General features: G+C 46.3%; 2 protein-coding genes across 2 annotated transcripts in view; one reads left to right on the top strand and one right to left on the bottom strand.

Annotated features, from left to right (window-relative positions):
- apbb2b (amyloid beta (A4) precursor protein-binding, family B, member 2b) overlaps positions 1–2728 on the top strand; it is a 29446-nt gene extending 26718 nt beyond the window's left edge. Inside the window, exons 7-8 of the mRNA XM_038993920.1 lie at positions 87–1372; positions 1917–2728. Coding sequence (XP_038849848.1) covers positions 87–260 — 174 coding nt within the window. The 3' untranslated portion in view covers positions 261–1372; positions 1917–2728. The remainder of the gene's footprint in view (positions 1–86; positions 1373–1916) is intronic.
- The window catches only part of LOC120048168 (putative methyltransferase NSUN7), a 31360-nt gene continuing 17000 nt past the window's right edge, over positions 2726–17085 (bottom strand). The window contains exons 7-13 of the mRNA XM_038993919.1: positions 15946–16177; positions 15451–15594; positions 13081–13182; positions 11748–11871; positions 11091–11211; positions 3811–4087; positions 2726–3630 (exon numbers count right to left, since the gene is read on the bottom strand). Of these exons, the coding sequence (XP_038849847.1) occupies positions 3155–3630; positions 3811–4087; positions 11091–11211; positions 11748–11871; positions 13081–13182; positions 15451–15594; positions 15946–16177 (1476 nt within the window). The 3' untranslated portion in view covers positions 2726–3154. The remainder of the gene's footprint in view (positions 3631–3810; positions 4088–11090; positions 11212–11747; positions 11872–13080; positions 13183–15450; positions 15595–15945; positions 16178–17085) is intronic.

The following is a 17085-nucleotide window of genomic DNA, read 5'->3' as shown; positions in this document are numbered from 1 at the left end:
TGGACATGAAGCTAGAGTTAGTGTTGTGGTTGAGTTAGACTGATGTACTTCCCCCCCCCCCCCCCTCCTCCTCCCCTCTTCCTCAGCTGCGGTATCAGAAGTGTCTGGTGGCACGCCCCCCCTCCCAGAGAGCTGGCTCCTCATCCCCGCCCCCCGACTCGGTGACGCGCCGGGTGACCACCAGCGTGAAGCGTGGCGTCCAGTCTCTCATAGACACTCTGAAAACAAAGAAAACGCCCTCAGAACTGCCTCAGCAATGACGGACAGCTCACTGACCACACCCCCTACCACAGCCCCTGGCTTTGTCACTCACACTATCGCCACAACTACGACCTACAACCACTCCTAACCAATACCAGCCATGGTAACCAACGATGTACATACATGTTAACTTAACACCACTGGGCAGACCAAAGGAGGAATGGATCTGGAAATGTGTATCTGCTCAAAATAATACAAAGTGAACTAATCTGCAGAAGAAGAAGAAGAAGGCCAAGCTACAGCAGAATGATGTGCTGTTAATTTGGGTCATCACTAGTGGAACTTTCCATTGAGCTTTGAACTCTGCTGTGTCATAGCGAGACTTGCCTACTTTAGCCAGGCCACAGCTGTCCTCACCGGGCACTGCCTCGTCTTGTGGAGTATTATTACTACTGAGCTGAATGGAGTATTAAGCCGATGTCACACAAAGCATTCTGGATACAATTTATGTTGCTTGCAACAAAGGTGCAACTGTGTTGCACAGTGTGTCACCCCCCAAATGTTTTGGGGCCTGCAACTTAGTTGCATTGCACCGCAAGATAGAAATGAATCCTATTTCCCGCAACTGACTGTATGGGGTGTCCAATCAGTGAGCAGAAAAAAAAGTTTACATGACTCGTCATATCGTTCCGTACGGAACTCTGACCCGGTTGTCGTGTCAACACAGCTGTAAGTGCTGCTGCAAACCACAAGAGACATGCCAAATGTCAGAAAAAATTGTCTAGTCATGGCTTACGTACATGCTCTGGCAGTCAATAAATGTCATTTTAAAAGTGAACCCAGACCTTTATCTGTCCAGTTTCAACTGAAATTGTCCAACATGAACTGCGCTAGCGAGGTTAGCTCGTTGCTAGCTTATTTAGCTAGCTAGATTGGTAAAACATAGCCCTTGATCATGACTCTCAGTTCCATTACATTATACATAAGACTTATTGGATGAAGGCGTCTTCTCTACGGGGGAGTTTTGTTAAGATCCCCGATGCTCAATCTGAACAGTAACACGAGTCGCTTGCGGTACGGTTTTGGAAGCGTAAGGACCTTATCTTTCATATCATCGAGAAATAATAAAATAAAAAAATAGAAAGGTTAATTTGATACACACCTTGCTACTGTAAGTGTATCTTTTTTTATTTGAAGGATTCTTTCTCTTCTGATGAAAGACAAGGGCCACATGTTTTGAAAGCCTTGATTATTGACGTTTCTAAACGTCTAAACACAGCGTCGGGATTGTAGTCAACATGAGCCAGTCGTGGACTAAGCGAAAGGCTGAAAACTGTAGGGAGAAGGCAGAATGCCGTCTTGAGTTTTCGAGAGCTGGGTAAAAACAGATTTGGCAATAGGCAACATTCTAACTAACTAAATTGTACAGCCAGCATTTTTGTCTATATCGATGCTGTTACAATTACCAAACTTTTGGATAAACAAATCATTTATGAAACCATGATGTGATACATAACAGGATTGGATGTTGCATGCGATTTAAATTGCGTCCAAATTGCTTTCTGTGACGCAGGCTTTAGACTAATAATGAGACACACTGGACATACATGAGAAAAAGAACCAATCCCCATTGAGTGCTGGCTTTGTTGCATCAGGAAGCCCACACTGAATGTGTGTTTGTTTATCTACCCCTTTTTTGTACTTCTTGTACACAGTGAGAGCAGCCCTGTTCCCATCACAGTGCCAAACTGAGTAGCATTCCAGAACGGGACACACACACAATGGTCTCTTTAAGACGTCTGTCTCGTTGACGTGGAAACGGGACATGCTTATGGCAAAAGCCGATCGCTACGGACAAGGCCACTGACCAATCGCCGCCATCCAGCTGTTCTACCCAACCTGGTAACCTTTGAGCCCCAGACTCCAACAGAGACGTGTCATGTGATGGACTAGACAGCCATGATGTCCTAACAGATACAGGAAGTGCACAGAGCATGGGAACCAATGTATTCCATCCCATCTGGCTCACATAACGGACTGAACCAATGTCTCCCTTGAGGGGTGCTCGGATTGTACTATACTTATTGTAAAGTAATGATTGTACCCCAGGTTGGAGATGAGAGGTGAGAGGGAGGAATGGGGTGGTGTTGGTATTTCATGTGTCTGTAATCTGAATGTGAGGGGAGAGATAGAGATGGATCATCATTGGAGAGAGAAGTTACTGAGGAGGGTGTCATTATGGAGATAGGTGCTCTGCACAAAAGCCTAACCCCACCAGACTATCTAAACCTGTCCCCACACACACACACACACGTTCACCAAACTATGGAGAGCTGACCGCCCACTGTCTCCTTTAGGACCCAGGAACACCTCTCTACACTCTAACTCAACTCTGTGAATGCAATCCACTCCAACGTTAAAAACATACGTGAAAATAGTGTGATTCATGTGCTCTGTTCTTCACTCATCTCTACACCATGTAATTGTAATCTGTTGTGAAAATAAATGCAATACCAAAACAAGGGAAGGTCTTGAAAGTGCAGGTTTATTTTCTCATGTAATGCGTCAAGTCATTGAAGTCATGAAATCACATATTTGGTAATTGGCACTACTGTAAAAATATACAATTACTGTATACTTGAGGATGGCATACTTGACTATGGCATACTTGTTTTATGACACATACAAAAAGTATTAAAGTGAAATTACTTTAAAGGTGCTTTATTGTTTTTGCTTTAAAACTATAGTAGTGACAGCACTATGGACACTGTGTGTGAATGTAACTTGTATGTGTGTATATATATATATATATGTGTGTGTGTGTATATATATATATGTGTGTGTGTGTGTAACATGTCTTCTATATTTCAGTGTATGGTAGTGTGTTTTTTGTCTTCAGTATTTGAGGGTGTATCTGTGTGTATTTGCCTGAAGTATTGTCCTGTGTGCTGTGTCAGAGCCAGGGGCGAGGGTGTTTGACGACAGGCTTTTCGTTGACACTACCAGAGGACTTGATCAGGGGCACCTGGGAGGGTGAGGTCTTCCACTGGTAGTAGGCCAGGGTGGGGTTGGACCTCTGGGGGGGCGGAGGGAGGTTCCGGATCTGTCTGGCCGGGGGGGAGTACCCAGGGAACAGGACCGGGGGCAGGGTGAGGGCCACGGGGCGCAGCACCTCCTGACGTCCCTTAGGGGGGCCAGGGTGGACCAGGGGGGCGAAGGGGGCTGTGGTGAGAGGGGCAGCAGGGGGGTTGGGGTCTGTGGCGGTAGGCGAGAGGCGGTTGTTGTATGCAGCTGCAGTGTTGATGAGGCGGGTCTGATTCTTCCTGGAGAGGCTGGAGGCGGGGTTAGGGGCGGGGTAAGGGGAGGTGTAGGAGGAACTGTTAGAGAGGGAGGGCTTGGGAGGGCGTCGGCGAGCAGGCTTGGCTTTACCTAGAGGACAGAGAAAGAGGAAGTAGGGGATGGCGGAGTGTGAGAGAGAGGAAGGAGGCGAAAGGAAGAGATGGAGAAGAGAGACTGAAATAGCTCTTGGCCTTTGGACTAGTACGACACAGAACGAGCAGTTGAGTATGCGTGTGTTAGGAGTGAAACTGTGTGTGTGAATGAACTGACCTCGTTGCGACAGACCTCCATTGGTCGACCCCACCGTAGGGGTGGAGCTACTACCCTTGGTCTCACGGTTCAGGAACTCCATGACTCTGGATTGGCTGCTGGCGGTGGCGTGTGGGCGTGTATGAGCTGAGCGGGCGTGACTGATTGGTGCCTGGTGGGTCTGTCGGCCACGCCTCTCCTTCCTGGTTGGATTGTTGGAATCGATCCCGTCCAATAGGCCCGTGGCTGCTGCCCTGGCAAGCACTTCCTGTGCAGACTCGATCTCTTCCAGGTCGGGCTGTCAGGAAAGGAACATGGAGAGTGTAAGGAGGAGCAAAGTGCAATGTAAGGAAAATGCAATGTAAAGATGAGTGTTTTATGAGCGTCAAGTAAGCTGTAAATAGTACTTTAGAGAGCAGAGGAGAGGAGAGCAGAGTAGAGCAGAGGAGAAGAGAGCAGAGGAGAGGAGAAGAGAGCAGAGGAGAGGAGAGCAGAGGAGAAGAGAGCAGATGAGAGGAGAAGAGAGCAGAGGAGAGCAGAGCAGGGGAGAGGAGAGCAGAGGAGAGGAGAGGAGAGGGGAGCAGAGGAAAGCAGAGCAGAGGAGAAGAGAGCAGAGGAGAGTAGAGGAGAAGAGAGCAGAGGAGAAGAGAAGAGAGCAGAGGAGAGCAGAGCACTGGAAAGGAGAGGAGAGCAGAGCAGAGGAGAAGAGAGTAGAGGAGAAGAGAGCAGAGGAGAGGAGAGCAGATGAGAGTGGAGCAGAGGAGAGGAGAGCAGAGGAGAACAGAGCAGAGGAGAGCAGAGTAGGCACCATGTCCTTTCTTCCTGCTGCAGGGTCACCTGCTGTCACAGCACCAACCCACACAGCTCTCCTCTCCCCACCAACTGAATAATTCACACTTACTGAGAGAAAGAAAGGGTGTGTGGTGTATTTCAGTGTTTGTGTGTGTGTGTGTACATTTGAGTTGTTTTGCAGATGTGTACGGGAGGGTCTTTTGGGGTTGCACAGACTGTGTTGATGCTAACTCACACAGACAGGGGGCGCTGAATTATTCAACAGATTCTCTCCCCCCCCCCCCCCCCCCTCCTCCTTTACCTCCCTTTCCCCTCTCCTTCTCTTCTCTCCCTCCTCATCCCTTTAAATCTCACATCCACCCCATCCCCCCTCACTTCTGTTCAAGCCTCTTAAATCATCCTCTCTACCTGTGCACACTGATAAACTTGTGTGCAGCAACAAACCACAAACACCACCATACACAACATACACTACCATTCAAAAGTTTGGGGTCACTTAGAAATGTCCTTGTTTTTGAAAGAAAAGCACAAAACACCAGTCTCAACGTCAACAGTGAAGAGGCGACTCCGGGATGCTGGCCTTCTAGGCAGAGTTGCAAAGAAAAAGCCATATCTAAGACTGGCCAATAAAAAGAAAAGATTAAGATGGGCAAAAGAACACAGACACTGGACAGAGAAACTCTGCCTAGAAGGCCAGCATCCCGGAGTCGCCTCTTCACTGTTGACGTTGAGACTGGTGTTTTGCTGGTACTATTTAACGAAGCTGCCAGTTGAGGACTTGTGAGCATCTATTTCTCAAACTAGACACTCTAATGTACTTGTCCTCTTGCTCAGTTGTGCACCGGGGCCTCCCACTCCTCTTTCTATTCTGGTTAGAGCCAGTTTGTGCTGTTCTGTGAAGGGAGTAGTACACAGCGTTGTACGAGATCTTCAGTTTCTTGGCAATGTCTCGCATGGAATCACCTTCATTTCTCAGAACAATAATAGACTGACGAGTTTCAGAAGAAAGTACTTTGCTTCTGGCCATTTTGAGCCTGTAATCTAACCCACAAATGCTGATGCTCCAGATACTCAACTAGTCTAAAGAAGGCCAGTTGTATTGCTTCTTTAATCAGAACAACAGTTTTCAGCTGTGCTAACATAATTGCAAAAGGGTTTTCTAATGATCAACTTGGATTAGCTAACACAACGTGCCATTGGAACACAAGAGTGATGGTTGCTGATAATGGGCCTCTGTGTAGATATGCCATTAAAAATCAGCCGTTTCCAGCTACAATAGTCATTTACAACATTAACAATGTCTACACTGTATTTCTGATCAATTTGATGTTATTTTAAAAACAAGACTCCAAACTTTTGAACGGTAGTGTAGGTCCTAAACAAGTACATTCACCGTACCACAAACTATTTGACCCAGTTATGCCATTCTCACCGCACCTCTGATAACCAGGAAGAATATAAACTCCCACCTCCACTGTGCAATTCTACTTACAAGCTAAGACAAACACACACATGATTCTAAATTCTGCCTGTGTATGACACGACTCTAACCGTCTCTCGATATGGGGACATTTAAAGAGCGCTGCAAACCTGGTGATGTGATGTGGACAGTCCCACTGCAGGAGTCCAGACACATCCCAGTCAACGCTGTGATGGATCACTAGTCACTTTATACACTGCCACTCTAAATAATGTTTACATATCTTACATTACTCATGTCGCATGTATATACTGTATTTTATACCATCCACTGCACCTTGCCTATGCCGCTCGGTCATCGCTCATCCATATACTTACATGTACATATTCTCATTCACCCCTTTAGATCTGTGTGTATTAGGTAGTTGTTGGGGAATTGTTAGATTACGTGTTAGATATTACGGCACTGTTGGAACTAGAAGCACGAGCATTTCGCTACACTCGCAATAACATCTGCTAGCTACGTGTATGTGACCGACAACATTTGATTTGATTTGAGTCTCAACACCGAGTTTATTGTCCCTAGCTGTTCTTGTATGAAAACCTCATAAAATGATTTTACCGGGTCCAATCTGACGCCCGCTCCCAGTGAAACTGCATTCCCACACTTATCTAATTGCTATTTTTACGGCGCTTTTCAGAGTGCCACAATAACTTTTGATTAGCTGAGTTTATTAGGGGTGGAAAGAAGCCTGTTTGAGGTGCTATTATAGCCGTTTGATGGTCTCTTCATCCCTGTCTGTGGAGGTATTAATGTGATGGCTGACATGGGGATGAACAGACGCTGTGAAGGACGGAGGGAAAGAGAGAGAGAACTCTGTCACACCCCGAGAGAGAGAGAGAGAGAGAGAGAGAGAGGAAATTGCTTGATAATCCAGTGTGTCGTAAACGGTAGAGTAGAGCAGGTTTTATCATGTGGAGAAATATCCTAAATGTGGCCATGCTTGGGAATTTGGATTATAGGGGCCTGTTTGGCCGACCGTGAGCAGCCATGCAGCAAGCTAGGTGCGCAGGCAGGAAGCTAGGCTAGAGGTACAGTGGCTGTGGCTCTGTGAAAGTAGCTTCCCCATCATCATTCCTCCACTGCACAACACTTAGCATCTAAAGCCCAGTAAAGCACAGCTCAGCTGCGGTGACTGAAGTCTCACTTAAGACCCACCTACAGGGGGAGAGAGAGGAGAGAAACTGCAGGAGAGAGTGGGATGGAGAGAAACTGCAAACGCGAGAGAGAGGAATCTGTGAGAGTGGTTAGTGTGAGATAGATCGACATTGCATGAGAGACTACATGAGAGAGAGACCGTAAAACAAAAAGAAAGAGTTCGGTTGACATTGATGTGAAAGAAGAAGACAGGAACAGCATTGAGGGAATGGGAGAGAGAGAAAATAGACGAGAGACTGAGGAGAACAGAGAGAGAAAGACATCTCCACTCTTCCACATCAACATAGACAGCCAAGTCAATCATCATAATACTCTGGGAAAACATGACAGCATTGAACTGAATTCCCCCCAAAAATGATGACAGCGTTGAACTGAAGTAAGCAGATATCAACATACACTTTCTCTTCCATAGGGTTCTCTGGATGAAAACCTCCTGGCAGTACCATGTCTCTCTGTCTCTCTCCTCCATAGCAGCCCTCTTCTTTCATCTCCCTCCTTCCTCCTCTCAACCTCTCGTTCCGGTCACCTATTCTCAGGCTTGTCTGCTTCCTCTGATCCTTTCCTTCGTTCTCCTCTCCTCCTCTCCAGCTCTACCTTCAAGGCTGTACATGTCTGTCTTCATGACCTCAATGCTGATCTTTTCACCTTCAGATCTTCCTTTCTCACTGTCTCTTTTACTCTCTTCTCTCCTTCTTCTACCTCTTCCCTCGCTCCGCACTCTATCTCAGGTAGTAGATGGAAAGAAGTCCTGCCGCCTATTTCTGTGCCCCAACACTCAGTCTTCTTCTAGCCTTCAGTTCTCTCCATCCTCCCCCTCCCTCCTCTCGCTCACCCTCTCTCCTTCCTTCTCTCAGAGGTATGACCCAGAACCTGTCATCTCCTCTGCTCTCAGTTGCACCTGATCTCAACTGCAGCTCTGCCTTTCCCTCTGTCACGCACACAGAGGCCATGATGTCAGCTTTCTGCTTACTCCCTGTCTCTCATTCAAACTGTCTTAACTCTCCCCTTCACCTCACCTCACCTCTCCCCTTCATCTCACCTCCTCTCACCTTCACCTCACCTCACCCCTTCACCTAACCTCACCTCCTCTCCCCTTCACCTAACCTCACCTCCTCTCCCCTTCACCTCACCTCTCCTCTCCCCTCCCCTCCACCTCACCGCCTCTCCCCTTCACCTCACATCTCCCCTTCCCCTTCACCTCACCTCTCCCCTTCACCTCACCTCTCCCCTTCACCTCACCTCACCTCTCCCATTCACCTCACCTCTTCCCTTCACCTCAACTCACCTCTCCCCTTCACCTCACCTCTCCCCTTCACCTCACCCCTTCACCTCACCTCTCCTCTCCCCTTCACCTCTCCTCTCCCCTTCACCTCTCCTCTCCCCTTCACCTCTCCTCTCCCCTTCACCTCACCTCTCCCCTTCACCTCACCTCTCCCCTTCACCTCACCTCTCCCCTTCACCTCACCCCTTCACCTCACCTCTCCCCTTCTCCGCCCCCTTTCCCTTTCATCTCCGCTCCTCTCCCCTTCAGCCTCCTTTCCACCTGCCAAAACATGTTCTAGACTTTGTAAACCTCCAAACTCCTTCAGAAACGCACAAGAGATGACAAGCACGTTCTCTTTTCTGTGTATTTTTCTTACATGAAGCAGGCTGCCTTTCTCAACCCGACTCTTCTCTGTCTGAATGGTCCCTAAATATCCTCCCTCCATATTGTCGCATCCGTTCTTAGAGACCTCTCTCTATGTTTCTCTGTCTCTCTCTCCATCTTCCTCCCCCCTCGCTCTCTCTTTCTCTCTCTCTTTCCCTCTCTCTTTCCCTCTCTCTCTTTCCCTCTCTCTCTTTCTCTTTCTCTCTTTCTCTTTCTCTCTCTCAGCTGTGTGGTGCTATTTCTGTGGCCAGATGAATGTATGTGGAGGACGGGGAAGTTCCTCTCTCTCAGACGTGAGCCAGGGATCCGTCAGGGGATGTGTGGAAGGATGTGTACGGCTCAGTGCATCACGGGGTGGGGGAAATCGGGCAAGGGGGAGGAGTACATCGAGACCCCCGGGGAGGTTACTCATGGGGGGGTTTTCTCCCTCTCTGCTTCCAGCTCTTTGAACATTGACCAGAACGACTAAGTAAACAAACAAGTCTGCAGCCAAAACACGTATAGCGTATAAGTTTCTCCCAGTGGCTCAGATGGCTGAGGACACCGGTCGTACTGCTGATGTAGCATACTGCTGATGATAGTGGTGGGATAGTTACACTGTTTGACAAACAGCACATTGGGTCTTCTCAGAGGGGAATACACAGTCTAGCTCAGTGGTCACCAACCGGTCGATCGCCAAGGCATTCCTAGTCGATCACCAAACATTTCGATAAAGCCTTGTGATCCTTTCATTTAAAAAAAAAAATCATATTGGGCTGTTGGTGGTAGGTGCACTTGATTCAGAAGTCCTGCGCACCAGGTAGGCAAATTGTGCCCATTTTGAGTCATATAAGTTGTCTGAAGGAACAAACTGCCTACTTGGCGGACCAGGAGAGCTGTGGCTACATCAAGTGTGCCTACTGCGCTGGCCAATCGGATAGCTCAAATCACCATTCCTACAGCTTCAACGAGCCCACAGCATACGAAAGATTGAATCATTTTTAAAACCATGACCAGGGAGACTGTCAAAGAATACAGCAAAGAGCTGCTGTTTATTATGAGTGAGATTTTATTCAACACTGTTTTTATTCAGCACTGTCAGCACTGTTTATATTCAGCACTGTCAGCACTGTTTATATTCAGCACTGTCAGCACTGTTTTTATTCAGCACTGTCAACACTGTTTTTATTCAGCACTGTCAACACTGTTTTTATTCAGCACTGTCAACACTGTTTTTATTCAGCACTGTCAACACTGTTTTTATTCAGCACTGTCAACACTGTTTTTATTCAGCACTGTCAACACTGTTTTTATTCAGCACTGTCAACACTGTTTTTATTCAGCACTGTCAACACTGTTTTAATTCAGCACTGTCAACACTGTTTTAATTCAGCACTGTCAACACTGTTTTAATTCAGCACTGTCAACACTGTTTTAATTCAGCACTGTCAACACTGTTTTTATTCAGCACTGTCAACACTGTTTTTATTCAGCACTGTCAACACTGTTTTTATTCAGCACTGTCAACACTGTTTTTATTTTAACTTTTACTTCTCCCTACTTCCACTCGCGCTTCAGTTGCAATGAATGAGTAGCCAAGTGTATCAATACGCCTGAGTTTGTATTATTCGCAGCTCGTTGTGTTTATTTTAATATCGAGGAATATTTAACTTTCTCTGGTCATAGGACCAACATGAATTTGTGCATGCAATAATGTGACGGTGTCCCCTCTCTCTGGTCAGTCTCACCGGAGGAAAGGAGAGAGCAGGGACTGTGAAAGGCAGACCCTCTGCTGCTTTCTGCCTCCCCCCGCTGAGACTGTCCATCAGATGCAGGTACCATCAGTCCAGTCAAATAAAAAAGCTAATTATTAGCAAATGATTTACATTTATTCTCAGCTGTGCCTCGCAAGTGATACGACAACCGATCTATTTTGTTATCAAGTTTTGAAATATAATATGGTCTGAGAAGAACAGTACTGGCAGGCCAAGCATAGCCAATATGCTGTGATAATGTATTAGGCCTACTGCACAAACCTCATTCCTACAAAACTGTTTTTATTAGGTGCATGTTACATAGGCGTACATTTTTTAAGTCATGTTTTTGTATTTGTTTTTTTTCTAAGCGGTAAATCTCGGCTTGCTTTTTGACTGCGAAAGTGATCTTGACTCAGAATGGTTGGTGAATTACAAGTACTGTATCCCAACAGGGGTCTCTCTCTCCATGTCTCTCCGTCTGTCTCACCTCTCTGGTGAGTACAGCTAGGAAACAGCCGTTAGTTTCGTCTGAAGGATCCAGTCTGAAGAACGGACCCCCTGCTCTCTCCTCAGCTCGGCCCAGAGATGTGGGTAAGGAAGAGCTCGGCCTGGACAACACGCACGCACAGTCACACACAACGCATGCAGCGAGGGATACATGCGCACACACACACACACACACAGACAGACAGACAGACAGACAGACAGACAGACAGACAGACAGACAGACAGACAGACAGACAGACAGACAGACAGACAGACAGACAGACAGACAGACAGACTTAATAAATGCACAGAGTTAATACATTTACAGACAGAGTTAATAAATAATTCACAGGCCACAAGTCAATACAATCCCTACCAATAGTCTTAGGTATAGCTGTTTAAGCCTGGGTTTCCGAAGAACTGTTGTAAAATAGTCTAACTTCAAGAACAATATTCACACAGGGAAAACTACCCACGAGATAACGAGGAAAGAGTTTCTTTGTTTTGGAGCTGATAATGATTTCATCTCTAATGGCAGTCCTTTAGGTTCTACCTGGGGTGCTAAAGTTAGAGAGACAGAGAGCTGTAGATAGGGAGGGAGGTGAGCCATAGAAAGAACGAGAGAGCGAGAGAGAGAGAGAAAGAGAGAGAGAGAGACCTGAAGGCTTGTAGTTTGGGTCCTTCAGTAGGCCCAGCCTGCTCCAGAGCTCCCCTCACCACCTCTTCATTCTCCTCAGGGTACAAGGAGCAGGTAGAGTACACCACCACCTGCACCTTGGGGACTGGACACACACGCACGTGGCAAACACACACAAACGTGCAAACACACACACACACACACACACACACACACACACACACACACACACACACACACACACACACACACACACACACACACACACACACGTAAAATAAATACACACCTACAGTATTAGCACACAGCCCCACAAGGTATATCAACACACACACGTAAAATAACATATTCAACATGCAAATGAAACACATGTTCACACACAAAGCACAACCACGAATGAACATCAATGAATATATCTCCAACGAAGCACAGCGGATGACGGCAAAAAGACAGCTAAGCCTACAATTGTTTTTCACATTCCACTGCACACAAATCCTCACCCAAGTGCTTTGAAGCAGAGCATGCATAAATTCTATTTTTCTTTAAACAGTTCATTTATATGAAGCATTTCTCATTTCATTCCCCTGTTGCCTTGCACCAACCGTTTCTTTGGCTGCTTAGACCCCCCCAAGTCCATTTCTGCTAAGTTAGAACAATATACTTCGTTAATGAGACCAAATATTTGACCTATGGTAATAAACACAACAGATGTGTGCCGTTACAATATCCAATAAGAAAATAGTGTAAACATCAAGAGAGATGCAGCACCGCCAGTCACCGTGCCAACGGGTGGGTCGATAGCCATCTGCCATTCATTAACGGCCCGTTAGAGAGGATCTGCCGCTGCTGGCAAAACCATTTGAGCCCGATCAATGACCGTGTGATTAGAGAAGATGGGTTTCTGTCACACACACACACACACACACACACACACACACACACACACACACACACACACACACACACACACACACACACACACACACACACACACACACACACACACACACTCCCCCTAGATTAACATGATCCAGCCCACACAGAGTTCATACAATAAGACATGAATAACTGGTTGGGTTTGTTGTGTTTCTTCAACCTGTCTCTTTAAACCAGCCCTGTGTCTGTATGAGGGAAAGTGCACAGCATGGGAAGGTTACTGAGTCGTTGTTTTGTAGCTAACAGTAGTCATGCTGACCAGACCAGGAAACATTAGCATTTCTAATTAAGACTTAGAGCCTCTCAGAGGGGAACTCAGCCCTAATTGCAGATGAGATTAGATCATTTGTGAGAGAGAGGGGTGTGTGTACACACACGTAAACACTGTCTCTCTCTCTCTGTACGTTCTCACACTCACACTTCAGGGCATGGACGATGTCTCTCTTCTGCTGGGCCACCAGTGTGTCCAGCTTGGTCTGGGCTATGGAACCCTGGGACAGGTCCTGGAGCAGATCTGTGTCTGAAACCGAGATGTCTTTACACGTCTGCTCATCTGCAATCTAACTTGGGTTGATTTTGGATTAAGCAGAAGCCAATTCAAGGGTAAGCTGTACCTCCGTGCTCCTACAGTAGGAACGGGGTATAGGGGTATATAGGTGGTAATATGGAGGGTATATAGATGGTAAGATGGAGGGTATATAGATGGTAACATGGAGGGTATATAGGTGGTAATATGGAGGGTATATAGGTGGTAATATGGAGGGTATATAGATGGTAATATGGAGGGTATATAGATGGTAACATGGAGGGTATATAGGTGGTAACATGGAGGGTATATAGGTGGTAATACGGAGGGTATATAGGTGGTAATATGGAGGGTATATAGGTGGTAATATGGAGGGTATATAGGTGGTAACATGGAGGGTATATAGGTAGTAACATGGAGGGTATATAGGTGGTAATACGGAGGGTATATAGGTGGTAATATGGAGGGTATAGGGGTGGTAATATGGAGGGTATATAGGTGGTAATATGGAGGGTATATAGGTGGTAATATGGAGGGTACAGAGGTGGTAATATGGAGGTTATATAGGTGGTAATATGGATGGTACAGAGGTGGTAATATGGAGGGTATAGGGGTGGTAATATGGAGGGTATATAGGTGGTAATATGGAGGGTATAGGGGTGGTAATATGGAGGGTATATATGTGGTAATATGGAGGGTATATATGTGGTAATATGGAGGGTATAGGGGTGGTAATATGGAGGGCATATAGGTGGTAATATGGAGGGTATAGGGGTGGTAATATGGAGGGTATATAGGTGGTAATATGGAGGGTATATAGGTGGTAATATGGAGGGTATAGGGGTGGTAATATGGAGGGTATATAGGTGGTAATATGGAGGGTATAGGGGTGGTAATATGGAGGGTATAGGGGTGGTAATATGGAGGGCATATAGGTGGTAATATGGAGGGTATAGGGGTGGTAATATTGAGGGTATATAGGTGGTAATATGGAGGGTATATAGGTGGTAATATGGAGGGTATATAGGTGGTAATATGGAGGGTGTAGGGGTGGTAATATGGAGGGTATAGGGGTGGTAATATGGAGGGTATATAGGTGGTAATATGGAGGGTATATAGGTGATAATATGGAGGGTATATAGGTGGTAATATGGAGGGTATATAGGTGGTAATATGGAGGATATATAGGTGGTAATATGGAGGGTATAGGGGTGGTAATATGGAGGGTATATAGGTGGTAATATGGATGGTATAGGGGTGGTAATATGGAGGGTATATAGGTGGTAATATGGAGGGTATAGGGGTGGTAATATGGAGGGTATATAGGTGGTAATATGGAGGGTATAGGGGTGGTAATATGGAGGGTATAGGGGTGGTAATATGGAGGGCATATAGGTGGTAATATGGAGGGTATAGGGGTGGTAATATGGAGGATATATAGGTGGTAATATGGAGGGTATAGGGGTGGTAATATTGAGGGTATAGGGGTGGTAATATGGAGGGTATATAGGTGGTAATATGGAGGGTATAGGGGTGGTAATATGGAGGATATATAGGTGGTAATATGGAGGGTATATAGGTGGTAATATGGAGGGTATATAGGTGGTAATATGGAGGGTATATATGTGGTAATATGGAGGGTATAGAGGGTATATATGTGGTAATATGGAGGGTATATAGGTGGTAATATGGAGGGTATATGGGTGGTAATATGGAGGGTATATAGGTGGTCATATGGAGGGTATATAGGTGGTAATATGAAGGGTATATAGGTGGTAATATGGAGGGTATAGGGGTGGTAATATGGATGGTATATAGGTAGTAATATGGAGGGTATATAGGTGTAATATAGAGGGTATATGGGTGTAATATGGAGGGTATAGGGGTGGTAATATGGAAGGTATATAGGTGGTAATATAGAGGGTATATAGGTGGTAATATGGAGGGTATAGGGGTGGTAATATGGAGGGTATAGGGGTGGTAATATCGAAGGTATATAGGTGGTAATATAGAGGGTATATAGGTGGTAATATGGAGGGTATATAGGTGGTAATATGGAGGGTATATAGGTGGTAATATGGAGGGTATATAGGTGGTAATATGGAGGGTATATAGGTGGTAATATGGAGGGTATATAGGTGGTAATATGGAGGGTATATAGGTGGTAATATGGAGGGTATATAGGTGGTAATATGGAGGGTATATAGGTGGTAATATGGAGGGTATATGGGGTGTAGTGTGTTGGGGTATGTGAAGCAGTACCTCCGTTCTCCTGCAGTATGAACTCAACAGGGTTGCTGACTGCAGACACGGAGCACTGGGGGGTCAGCAGGATGACCCGGACCCGCTGGAGTCTCAGGTCACATGGGTCCAGAGACAGGAAACTCATAGGGATCAGCTTCACGTCTGACCAGACAAACTCAAACACTCAGACACACATATACAGTAAGTCTGTAGCATGAACCAACCCACACTGGGACTCAATAACATTTCTCCCAAGAAAACAACCACAATAGTAATACCAATATATACCTATTTAGCAGACGTGTCTCTTATCCAAAGCGACTTAATTAAAGCGTGCACACATTTTACATATGGGTGGTCCCAGAAAATTGTCGTTGTAAGCGTCATGCTCTACCAACTGATCTACAGAGGACCACAACCATATCGTGCCAACACTACACGCTTCAATGGAAAGTAGCTAGCGACAGTTGACTTACACAAACACACACACGCACACACACGTTTCCCACGTACTCTTGCAGGCCATATTGGCAAGGACCTCCTGTAGCTCCTCCCTCTGGGCGGGTGGGCGGTCGCCAACACAGACGAACACTTTCGATTGGCTGTTGCCATGGGCGTTGCCGTGGGTGACCAGGGAGGCGGTGTGTGACATGGTAAGGCTGGAGGAGGAGCCAGCCATCAGGACGTCCCCATCTGGGGGCAACAGAAAGCGCACCACACAGGGACCGACGCTACACCACTTATCCTAGAGAAGGGTGGGTGAGAAGGGGGTAGAGGGGGAAGGGAAAGATAGAAGGGAGAGAGTGAAGGGGGGAGACGGGAGGGGAGGGGGGCGGAAGGGGGAGGGAGGGAGGGAGAGAAGGAAAGAGAGAGGTAGGGTTACAACTTGACTACAGCCTTTTTCCACAAAGGAGAATGAGAGAGAGAGAGGATGAGAGAGAGAGAGAGAGAGAGAGAGAGGAGAGAGAGAGAGAAAGAGAGAAAGAAAGAGAGAAAGAGAGGATGGGAGAGAGAGAGAGAGAGAGAGAGAGAGGATGGGATGAGAGAGAGAGAGAGAGAGAGAGAGAGAGAGAGAGAGAGAGAGAGAGAGAGAGAGAGAGAGAGAAGAGAGAGAGACAGAGAGAGAGAGAGAGAGAGTGCAAGCAGACAGAGAGATTAATGGCGATGTCCTTCAACCAGCAGAGCCCCCCCTCTAGAGACAGTGCTGAACATAGCATAACAGAGCCAGCTAATTTGACTTCCTTTAGTTAGTGTCCATATCACGGTCTTTGTACGAAAAAAAGAAAGAGAGGAAGGCAAGAGCAAGGACACGGAGAAAGGGAGGAGAGAGGGAGTGAGAGGAAGACGAGGAGAGAGGGGAAGTGATTAATTTAGCAGTGGTATTGAATGCTTAATTGAATTTGGCTTCGTAATCACATTTCACTGTGCTTGTGTGGCATGACGCTCAGAGAAGCTGTGGCAGGCAGCAGCTTGACATTATTGGACTAGAAATTAAAATGAGAAGCTTATAGCTCCGCAGACATAGAATTAGTCATTAGAATACTCTCCCAGAAACAAGGAGGAGGGTTTTATAGAGTGGCATAAAATGGGCTTTGGTTACTCCGTATTCACAATGGATGGGGAAGAATTTGCATCGAAAAGTTTACTTTGATT

The sequence above is a fragment of the Salvelinus namaycush genome, chromosome 5 (assembly GCF_016432855.1).
Source record: "Salvelinus namaycush isolate Seneca chromosome 5, SaNama_1.0, whole genome shotgun sequence".
Classification (NCBI taxonomy): domain Eukaryota; kingdom Metazoa; phylum Chordata; class Actinopteri; order Salmoniformes; family Salmonidae; genus Salvelinus; species Salvelinus namaycush.
Note: the sequence above shows the minus strand (reverse complement) of the source record. Positions and strands in the feature narration are given on the sequence as shown.